A 12,216-nucleotide genomic window follows, 5' to 3' on the forward strand; every position below is an offset into this window, starting at 1 on the left:
GGCCGCCAGTTGATGCTACTTTTGAATGAATACCAATTGATGTTACTGCAAATCTCAGTTCTCAAATTCAGTCGCGGTCGCTTTTAGGTTGCTGTTGCGAATTGTTTCTGTCGGATGCCTGACCTGTTAACCCCAGGGTGCTGTCGCAGCTCTATTTCTCTTCTACTGTCTGTTCTGTACTTTTTTTTAGCCTATTTAAAACTAATATTTTATTATCGGTACGTAAGAAATTAAATTTTTACAAACTAACCTTTTTTATCACGATAAAGGTACTGTGTAATCTCTCACTTGTCAAGTCAATCTCTTTGGTGTGATCAAAGTGCGACGGAAGCATGGCGTCATAACAGTCAACCGATATAGCAGATTTGAGTCATGTTAGGAGTTTTGTGTGATTGTATGTTATGGTAGTAGTATTGGTGTGACTGTTTGTCATACCAATCTCTTAGCGTGATTGAAGTGTATACAAAGGGCTGTCCTGATCCTTTCCTTCTGCATTATGTTCTTCCTCCCTGTCTCTCTAGATGGAGTGTGTCGGCGAGAGTCTCCTCGATCAATCCTCCATTCGGGTCCGATTCGAAGTGGATTTAGCGGAGAAGTGTCTTAGTAAGTTAGTTCGTCTATTCCCTCCATGAATGGTAGGTAGGGTTTAGTGTTTTGGTGATGATGATTTATAAAATTTCTACCTTTTGGTTTAGATTGGAGTTTAAATATCGTGATGTGGATGTATAGTTAGCATTTGTATCATATGTAATTTATCGCATGCAATTATTTGAGCGTAGATAATTGAGGCATATATGGCTAGGCTCCATGTATATGAGCAAAGCATGTTCTTCTATATGTATGAGTAATTTTGAATTATTGTGATAAAATGATGAGACGTAGGGATTGAAATTGATTATATGTAGAACTTGCATGTGTTACATATTTTTTTGCATATGTGAAATGTTTGGATGGTTTGTGTAGATGGATCAAATTGTTCGTGTGTTTTGTGGTGGCACGATTAATACAAATAGGGAGTTTGATAAGATGAGGGAGCATGTGTTGAAATTTAGGAGTCCGTCTTTTTTCGATGAAATTGTTGCTCATGTTAGGTCAATTATGAATCGTGATGTGGATGAAAGTGATGTAACCGTACGTGGAATGTTTGATGCTGGCTGGGTGGTAGGTCTCACTATATTGTCATGGAGTTGGCGTTAGGGGATGATCGGAAGTTGTACAAGAATTTTGCGAGTGATTCTCAAGTTTATTGTGTGGAAGTTGTAGTTGGTATGGGTATTTGTGGAAGCTTGATGCCATCAGTTCAAGAAGTGCGGGGTAGATTTAACTAAAAAGTGGAGTCTGTTGAGCATTTGGTTCAAAAAATTACCACAGTTGTCCCAGAGATTACTGATGTTTCTGATCTCGCCGATGTTACTATACCGAAGGTACCTTGTGCTATTGTATGTAATGAATTTAATGATGTTTTTTTTAGGAAGAGGAGGTCCAAGGAAATGTTGAAGAAATTCCAATATTCTTTTCATATAGTGAGAACGAAGATGAAGTTAATGAGGTAGAAGAAGTAGAACATGTGCTTAGTGTTGAGCAATGACATGTTGGTCCTGAGGTTGAAGGAGAAGCGAGTAAGGATGAAACAGTGGCTTGGTGGAATGGAATTTACACGGAGCAGAAGATGAGGACATTGAAGATGTACATGTGCATATGCTCGGGGTGCCAGGGTGTCTGAGGTGCCGCACTGTTCATTGACAAAAAAGCTCCATGTGATAACAGCTTATTGTCTACGGAGGAGTGAAACAGTGAAAAGGAGTTGATTAAATAGGGGATGATATTTGATAGTCTTGACGAAGTGAAGTTCTGGTTCAAGAACTACGCAGTGCGATACCATAGGCCGTATGACGTGGTTATTCTTATGCGAAGGAGAGGTACACTATCAAATGCTAGAAAGGTTGTGGATGGGATGTATGGGTCCATGTAATTCTAAGTGACGACCGAAGATGAAAGATCACAAATGTGAAACAATATCACACTTATGGGTCAGCAAGGCCAGAACAAGTGCACTCACAGTGCACAATGAGGTATCTTGATTGGCGCATCGCCCTTATCGTTTGGGAAGACTTGGACATGACTGTGGCCTCTCTAATTGAGTCTATAATTGTGTTTACCAATTACCGGGTGTTGTATGACAAGACATGAAGGGCGAAGCAACATGCCGTGACATTACTATGAGGAGATTGGAAAGATACATACGCGAGGGTGCCTATGATATTAGATGCAATTTCACATTTCAATCCCACAACGAAGTGCTTCATTTCGGCCGGTGGCATGATGGGCAACGATAGTGGGGTAATGAAGCCCGTCATGTAGCATGTGTTTTGGTGTTTCCCTCAATGCGTGGAGGCCTTCAGACATTGTAGGCTCGTGATTAGTGTCGACGCCACTTTCTTGATAGGAAAGTATAAGGATGCTCTGATGATTGCTATTGGCATCGATGCGGAGGATCAATTGATCCCCTAGCATTTGCGTTGACAAAAGGAGAGAGCAACAATAGTTGATCGTGGTACTTGTATCTGGTTCGCCATCACGTAATTAGAGCGGGATGCCAAGTCTGTATGATATCGGATCGACACCAGGATCTACTTAATGTAGCTAGAGAACAAATGGAGGGTTACCCACCACTTGTGCACCAATGGTGCATGCGTTATTTTGCAGCTAATATTTGGAGAAGATAGAAGAGCAATGAGGTAATTAAGAAACTAAAGATACTTTGTAAAGTTAGAGAGGAGAGATATTTCATCAAAAGGCTTGTAGAATTGAAGATTTTGAACGAGCCTGAGATAGAGTGGTTGCAAAGCGAAATGAACAGTAAGTCCAAATGTGTGCTAGCGTATGATGAGGGTGATTATAGGTATGAAACAATGATCGTAAATATCTTGGAGGTGTTCAATAACGTCCTAAAAGGCATCCGTTCAATGCCCGCGTCTGCCATCGTGAAGTACACCTTTCACAAATGCAACTTCTATTTTATCGATTGGTGAAAGAAAGCAAGTAGCAGACTCGATGTCAGTGAGATGTGGAGAAAAGCCATCGCTAAGCACCACACAAAGCAGGGGGAACTATCTGCTACCAAGAAGCACATCTCTTTGATCCAATGAACTGTGTTTACAGTGTTACATCAGCATTCCAGACCACCGTAGGTGGTGAGAGCTCTGGCGGTAGGATCTATAGAGTAAACTTAACTACAACGAAGTGCATGTGCAGGACCTTGCAATTGCTGCATGTCTTGTGCTCTCAAGTCATCACAGCATGCCGGATGAGAAGAGTGGACCATACATCCCCCGACTACTTAACCCCAGTGTATTCTAAGAGAATGGATCTAAAGATGTGAGAGTCCACCTTGGAGCCTTTACTTGATCCTTCGCAATGGCTGCATTACAATGGTGATGATTATGTGTTTGATTGTGGTCAACTGAAACAAAAACCAGGGAGGAGGAAGAGAAAATAGCTCCGAAATGAGATGGATGATTCTAATAATGGTTATGGTGATGACATGTATGGGGCTGGCGGCTTTAATGAGACGCCAATTAAAATACATTTCTCCATATGCCATCGGTTTGGCCACAGGATGGAATAACACAAGGAGCGCCCGAGGAATAAGACAATCCGTAAGAAAAAGGGGAATTCTAGAAGGGGGAAGTAAATCGCATTTTGGTAGAGGTGATCTATTCAATAATGAATTTTGTTCGTTGTCTAAATCTTTTTATATGACGCTAATTATGATCTTTCTGTTAAATGTCTAACGATTGTTTGACGCTTTATATTGCAGGGTGATGGCGCACCCCGATTACCCGCTCCTTGAGACATACTACAATGGGGACCACCGATCACGCCTCATTGTTGACAACGGTGAGGTACCAAATATCTTTAACTGGTATGTATAATTGCTAAGTAGCGTGCATGTGTAATGGACAATTTCAATTTGAATTGTACCTTTCAGTGCTAAAACCTCTTCGGATACATACTCATAGTCCTCTCTGGTGGGATGAGAGGTACACGCCATACATTCATCACGTAGGCTTCTTGCCATTGGCTAGGTTGGTGACATCGGGGTTACCGATGTTCGATGATGTAACATTGAGTTCATTAGTGGACCGTTGGAGGCCAGAGACACACACCTTCCATTTCCCTTGCGGCGAGCTCATGGTCACGCTGCAGGATGTGGCCATGATTCTCGGGCTACCGATGGTGGGATGGTGCATTCTGCTAGATGCGCAGCTCGCAGGTGCTCCTCCATCGACATAGCCTTCATAGCAACCGCTACGTGCACGTGACATGACCAACAATATGAGTGCCAATGTCCTTGCTACTAATCCATTGCATGAACGAAGGAAGAAAAAGCCATACACACCTAGGGGCTGAGTTGTGAAGAATGTATGAGACAATATCATGCGTGTGATGCTTTTATGCGGATTCTATGTAGTAAGCGCTAGTGTTGTTTCGAATCATGTAAAACTTTGTCATGTGATGCTTTTATGTGGATTTTATGATGTTTCGAACCAAGTAACACTTTGCCATCACATTATCACTTTGCATTTTGATTGTTTGCATTTGGATATCAATTGCATTTTGATTGTTTGTGAAATGCTATCAATGGCATCTCGCTTGTCAACAAAAGGATACCAATTGTGTTTTGATTGTTTTAGAATGGATATCAATTGCATTTCCAACAATTACTACAACCCTCAGCAAATTAAATGTATCTGCGAGATTGAAAATTTGTTTCGCTGGGGGAATGCCTCTACTCAGTCTAGCCGTGGTTGTCGAAGCCTATACATGTTAGTAGTGGCGTGACTAGTAACAAAGTCATGCCTATAGGCTTGGCGTGACACGCATGTATAAGCCTAAACAAACTGTGACACGCATGTATAAGCCTAAACAAACTTCGAAGAAGCATACAGGCTTGTCACGCCAATCCTATTGGTGTGACAGAGAAAGAGATCATGCCAAGACCTATGGCATGATCCAACATGGTGTCATGTTGTAGGTCCTCTCAATCAACGGCTCATGGTGCCCCCCCCCCCCCCCAGAAAATGGAAACGGGCTGGCGTGGCTCCAACTTTTAATTCACCACTCTTTATTTTTCTATTTTGTAGATCAATACATTTACTCTGTTGTTGATACGTATCGTACCCTGGTGGTGTCTTGTCTCAGATGGTAAGAAGAATTCATTTTATCGAAGACCAATATGCTTGGTCTAGACTTTTGAGGCATATTTTATTTTTATAAAACATCCATAGATGATACGCATAATTACCATAACAATACACGAATAAACTTAGCAAAGACACAAATAAAATAATCCATATGGTTCATATAATAAAATAGATGACGATTGCAAATGAAGTTCATAAATAGTTTCTAACAAAGTAAGTTAATATAGGACACCAACAATATACCCATCGAACTGACCCCGTATGCTAATCGTCCGATCTTTCATAGAGCAACATATCATCATTATCATCATCGTCGTTGTCGTCCAGGACAACCTCAGGTAAATTAGCAACAAAAGCCTTCATTGTCTCCATTTGCACCATATTAGCCGCTTCCTCTTCAACCTCCATGGCTCTCCTCTTGTGCTGAGAATACATAGCTTGGTAAAAATCACGAGTTGCCTTCTTACGGTTGTCCAGATAGCTTGACAACACCATCGAATGATGCTTACTCCTCCATGTGATCTCATGATCCACCTCATCCTTATCAAGGTACTCCTTCTATGAACATCTTCACGTACTCTATTCTAAAAATAAATTCATACGAACTCCCATTAGTAAGGTACAACTAACATATGATATCAAAACAGAAAATATAGATTATATACATCAAACTAACCATGTCTTTGCAACCACATGCCCACAGTAGTACCCCACACCAAGTTCAGAGGGCACTATCCCGTATCGAGCATTGACACCACAATTGTACTTTCTTGGATGACATGGTTCTATCACCGTATTCCCCTTGACTTGATCGTAGTCCTCTATCCATTCGCCATCGGGACTGTACAATAAATCCCGATAGTTACAAGTAGCATCATGGCGATGCATTCAATTTCATGATATAATGTATATGATATCTAATACTATCTCACTCAAATTGTAAACACTAAACATGCACAGATTTAGCTTTGTCATCCCTTCACAACGGAAGTAAGGAGACCCCTCAAACATTCACACAACACACTACGCTTCCCACAGTTGCATAAGGAAGGATCAGCTAGACATCTTCTGCGCACTTCGTACTTCTCTTTATCCGTCATTTTTGGAGGATTTTGTGGAGGAGAAACTCAACAAATAAGCTTATTGTATGGCTTCGGATACTGAGTAAACTATTTCACCTTCAAAATCCTAGAGTCATAAATCTCAGGCCCATCAATCTATTGGAAGAAGAAGCATATCTCCCATTCCTACAAATTAATGAAACACAATATCAGCAAAAAGTAATGAGATATGCTTCTACACTAACCCAAAACAAATATATATTCACATGATAATACTTGCACAGGTAGTAAGCGTGGTCAACAGCATCTTCATGTAACGACTAAAGGACCACGACAGGTTTACAATAGTCACCGTTCATGAAAGGGAGAGTGGGAGGAATACGGACATCCTTGCAACTAACATCAGGATATTTTTTACCGATGTGTGTCCACTTTTACTTACACCATAAATTGAAAGTCATACCACACAACTGTACGAATACCAAACCATTACTATTTTAGCGACCACCAAAAATTTATACATTCTGCACTATCAAATCATATGTACTATATTAGGAACGGTCAATTTTGCACCACCACATACAAGAGTGAAATGGTCCCCATACAAGAATAATAAATATGCTAAATTAAACATTAAATAACAACAAACAAACAATAGCTAATCTTACCAAATTTTAATTTTCACATCGCCTAATCTCTAAACTCGAATTGTATGGATGGAATGTAGTATTTACCTTCAATGAGTATTCTCTAGTGAAATCTCCTTTGATTTGGATCCGAAATTACATAATTTGTTGAAAGATTTGGAGGAGAGGGAAGACATGAGAAAGAAAGCCTCGGAGAGGAAGAACAACGTGTGAAAGGGAAAAGTCAGCGTGGCACTTTGTATACACCTCAATCACGCCAAGGGGCTTGACGTGATAAACGGTCACATCAAAACTACTGGTGCGACTCAAGCTTACCATACTGACTGGCTATCGCGGTACCGTGCCAGCGTGCTGTCTTAGTCACGCTAAATAGATAGGTGTGACACAGGCCACCAGATATTTTTGTGACAAAAGGCTAGTTTTTTAAAATTTAGATGTTGTTAATAAAATATTAGTTTTAAATATATAAAAAAAAACCTCTGTACTCTGACGACGACCTGAATGCATAACGTCAGTTCAGTCATCGCTGAAACAGGTCTGCCATCGAACATGCATTGTCGACTGCCATCTCGTTGGAGCGGTGGCAGTTTGGCCAAGAACTGGTAAAGACCACTTCTAGCCACCAGTCGGCCAACAGATGGCGATATGATGCGACAACTCGACTTTAATCTTTTAGTAGCATCATTATAAAGGGGCAATAACGATGTCGTGTGCTCGATGCTTGTTTTGCTGAAGAGGATGATGTAGTGTGACCAATGCTCGCATTCAACAAATTTTTTTTTGGCCATCGTTAAGTCTTTGTATAAGCTGGAGACTTATAAAATTCGCAATGGTAAACATGGTCTTGCATTCGTCGGAGAACTGAACACTTGAAAGGCACATAAGTTTACAGTGCGGTGATCCATGCAACATGTCGCAGTATTAGACATAAGATCATCTCCAACAGTTACCTTAAATTTCCATCTTTAAAATACTATTACAGTATCCCCTATCACTATTACAACATCCCTTATTTTTCTACTGTAGCATCACTGTAGCACTAGATAGAAGATCTGCGGAGATGAATTTACAGTGCTACAATAGCCCGCAAAACACTATAGCACTGGAAAAATGAGATTTGAGGACTCTTTGGAGATGGCCTAAGCGAGGGAAGTTCGTCTTGCATCGGCAATCTCACATTTACACTCTACTTCCTCAGTTCCAAAATATAAGATGTATTAGAATTTTAAAAAAATCAAATTTTATAAAATTTAACAAACAATTAATTAAATTATACACATGTTTTAATATATAAAAGTCGTATCAATAGAGCCTATTTTATAGATCTTTTAATACGATGATGATTTTATAGAAATCAATAATATATTGTAAAATAAATTAATAGTTAAAGTATATTTTTAAAGACTTTTTAAAATACTAATATGTCCTATATTTTAAGACAGAGGGAGTACCAGCTAAGTGACCATGCATTATAATAAAAATAAAGATATTAAATATGATAATATCAATCACGAATTCAAGATATGAAGATGTCGATGCACTATAAGAGCATTACCGAACGAATATGTAGGGAGCGATATCATAATTTAATTTTAGATGTGATTTGAAAAAGAAGATTATCTGTTAATTTTTCTTCTAATTTTATTTATTTTCATTAGTAAATATCTGTAGCTAAGTAGGGTGGATGATAAAAGTGGATAGATTATTTGAATTTTAAAGTTTTTTATTAGATAGAAGGAGAATAATGAGAAAGAAGTAATATGAGAATTAACTTATGTTTTATACAGTAGAGAATTTGTAATTTTGTTGACTCTGGTAGCCAGGGGGTTAGTATGTGTGAAGCATACTTCTTGACCTTCACTTTCACTCAAATGAACACAAATTTCTCAGAAACTATACATTTTTCGACAGAATCAAACGACATCGGCGTTGGGCATTATTCGCTGAACATTGCGAAATGCACTCCCATGTTCTTCAGTTCTTCTCTTCTGAAGGAGGGCACGCCACACACCAAGAGAGTCGTAAAAATTGTCTCCCACAACAGCCAAACCCATGAAAAGACCAACTCATGCAAGAACACCAAACCAGGAGCGCATGCAAGATCGAAGAGGAGGATATTGAATTTGACCATCACGTTGGTTTCAGGTCCTGAAACATTGAGTCCCACCTTATCTCGCCTCCGGTGCCGTCCTCTGAGCATCGTTCCTCCTCCTCCTCGTCGCCGCTGTCGTCTTGGTAACAATCATGGAACATCAGGCTCGCCTTCTGCGACGACGCCGACAGCCGCTCGCCGCCCCTCGCGGCTTCTCTGTCGTCAGTGATCATGAGCACCATCTTCTTGGCGGCGCTCCTCCTCTGCACGGCGCCGACGCGGACGGCATCGTCCCCGCTGCAGATTCTCGGCACGACGGTGACCGACGACGCGGCCCTCCTCCCCCCGCCGGCCAGCTGGCGCACGCACCGGGCCAGGCACCTCCTGGCCCTGCGCGCTAGCCGCGAGGCCGCCGACGAGGCGTCGTCCTTGGCCGCGGCTTCGCCCTTATTCTTGGCCAGCTTGAGGATCTCGAGGCGGTGCTTGGCGACGGCGATGCCCATGCTCTTGAGCAGGTCGTGGTCGAAGTGCGCCGTGTCGCCGGGCTCCAGCTCGTTCCGGCTGAAGAGGAGCCCGTACTCGTACGTCAGCGACGGCGCCAAGCTCGTCCTCGACAGCCACGAGTTCCAGTCCATGGCCTCCCCTGCCTCCAGCTCACACACAGCTTCTGATCCGCTTCCTTCTGCGGCGAAGTGTCAAGACTCAGCTTCCTCACTGCTCACTGCCACAGCTCGTGACGCGTTAGGATTTATAGAAAGGGAGATGGATACTGAACTGGACGAAGCTAAGCATGCAGCTGCAGTTGCACGGCTGAGCTCACATGCGTGCCCCGGCAACAGTATTACTACTACAGCTACGACTACCACTCACTACCTAGCTGCAGCAGTAGCTATTGCTGCCATGCACCTTGCACAGATTTTTGCAACTACGGTGAGTAAATTTGGAGACGTATCGTCATGACACCTAAGCGTATAGTTCATTTCAAATCTTGAGATATACACAGCTTGGATTCTGTGCACCAGTACGAGATCCAACATCACATAAACACTTGGATGTACAAATTCTTAAACCAAAAGGGAAATAACAAAACTCTATACTTGTCAGGCTCATCTGACGCACCAAAAGGGAAATAACAGAACTCTATACTTGTCAGGCTGATCTGACGCAGATCGCTGCATCCTGGGCGTGGTCGCTCACATGCTCCTGCAAAGTGGTGCCGCAGCTTTCCCTTTTCGCATATACTACTGTGAAGGTTGTTAAGCTGATGAGCACCTGCACCGGCCTTTTCTGATTCAGGTCATTGTACTTTTCTACAAGGAAGATGCATGTAATCTATTCACTTGAGTTTTCTTTTGAGGGGAAAGATCACTTGACATGTTGGGGGCATGTCATGTAGCATGATAAGTGATGTGTTCTATTCAATTCAATGACCACGTATGATTTGGTCAGCACACGTAAAGGCTAGAAGGACGCGAGTAAAGCCATAGGCGTGGCAGGGGAGAATGTGGGTATGGGTGAGGCAAATGCAACTTAGCATGCTCTTGCACATGCACGATTTATTTTGATTGTTTATCTCTCACTTAATACTCATCTATTTATTAATTTTTTATTGATTTTATAATTTTTTCATCACATCTCCAACATAAATCTCAATATAAACAAACGGTTTTGATAAACTATAGGTTGACATGTACCAGTGTAAATTCCCTTTTCTAGGCCTATATGGCATTTGTTTGTTACTACTGTGTTGAAATTGGACGGTAGAAATTGAGGTCACAGTAGTATTGTCACCACTGCCACTACATGCTGTAGCATGTATTTGATGCTACATCGTGCATGACTGCATGATGAAGAGTGAAGACACTGTAGGGGAAGAAAAACCGTGACAGGTCTTTGGAGTCACTTTCATGTGTGGACCTTAAATTCTTGTCAGGTTACGGGAGTGTTAAAGTTGTCACGAGATGAGGATTAGGCATGAGCAAAAGTGGATCGGGCAGTAAATTAACAAGCGTGTGGTGATAAACAGAGGCACGGGGGTGGTTGGAATCTAGGGTGATTCTGGCCTAGCTGCCTCAAACAAATGCTACCGGTACCACTATACATATAGGTAGCTCGTTTTTGTATGCGTGCGTACGTGCTGTCTGAAGAATCTCCGGTGGTTTCCAAGTTTTTTTTACGTAGCTTCACGGTTTCGCGCCGTACAAGATCGAGCACTACCGAATTTCAGATGTCGATGGCCACAAGACTACGCATTGCAGCGGAAGCAAAGCTTCAACGGCGGTGCGAAACGGGTTAACTGAGCTCCGCGCGATCCCGTCGGACAGACCGGCCAAAACGCGTGCCATCAATCGGCGTCCTCGCCCACGCGATCTCGTGCCGCCGAAGGTCCACAACGCCATCGTCTCATTTAGCTGCTCGTACGTACTGGCGCACTGGCCGCGCGCGCAATCGACCAACCTGAACCCTGGCCTCCTGGGCGGGCGTACTCGCTACCCAGCCGGCGCCCCCCCAGTTCCCACCGCGGCCGGAACCCGGCCGCGAGCGAGCGAACGCCCCAAAACTGGCCGCGCGCGCGCGCGCGCCTCGGCGCCCCGCTAACCCGCGCGTGGTCCATGCCCGTGCGTGGGAGGGGGATACGATGATTGCCCGGCCGGCGCGCGGGAGCAGAGCACCGATCTCGCGTCGGCTTGGACAAAGGACGGCAGGATCATTGCACTCAAGCACTGGTGTCGTCTTGCCGGTCGGCGGGGCCACTGACAAAGGAAGTAAATTTTGTTGATTCGGATGCTACGAAAGATCTTTTTTCCTGTAATGATATATATTTTCTGCTTCTCTCTTATCTTCAATTCCGTTATTAGATTAAAGTATGTATGACTAGATCAAAGTTTCACAAAAATCTTTCATAGATAGGTCATATAGAATTTGCTTACAGCAATAAATGGAAAGATGGGTATGCATTATGCATAGAGGAATGTTCCGTATCGTTGCTACTCACTCCTTAATTGTTAAGGTATATTGTGTATGATGCATATGATCCCGTCTAGGATGCAAATGGTTACAGTTTTAGATCACTACTTTATTTACTTTCATAGCTTAGATAGTTAAAACACATCTTTATCTAACTGAGTGAGTTCGGGATCAACTCAGTAACTAAAAAAAAATGCAAAACTTGCATTCCTAGTCACCTAGTGTAATGTAAAACACATTGA

The 12,216-nt window shown here is 42.4% G+C and overlaps 1 protein-coding gene across 1 annotated transcript; it reads right to left on the reverse strand.

Annotated features, from left to right (window-relative positions):
* Window positions 1-8,955: 8,955 nt before the first annotated feature.
* LOC133883628 (uncharacterized) lies at window positions 8,956-9,987 on the reverse strand. Its single transcript, XM_062322999.1, has one exon. The coding sequence runs from the start codon at window positions 9,640-9,642 to the stop codon at window positions 9,046-9,048; it is 597 nt and encodes a 198-aa protein (XP_062178983.1). The 5' UTR covers window positions 9,643-9,987; the 3' UTR covers window positions 8,956-9,045.
* Between the last annotated feature and the right edge of the window lie 2,229 nt (window positions 9,988-12,216).

Source organism: Phragmites australis, chromosome 10, assembly GCF_958298935.1.
Source record: "Phragmites australis chromosome 10, lpPhrAust1.1, whole genome shotgun sequence".
Taxonomy (NCBI): Eukaryota; Viridiplantae; Streptophyta; class Magnoliopsida; order Poales; family Poaceae; genus Phragmites; species Phragmites australis.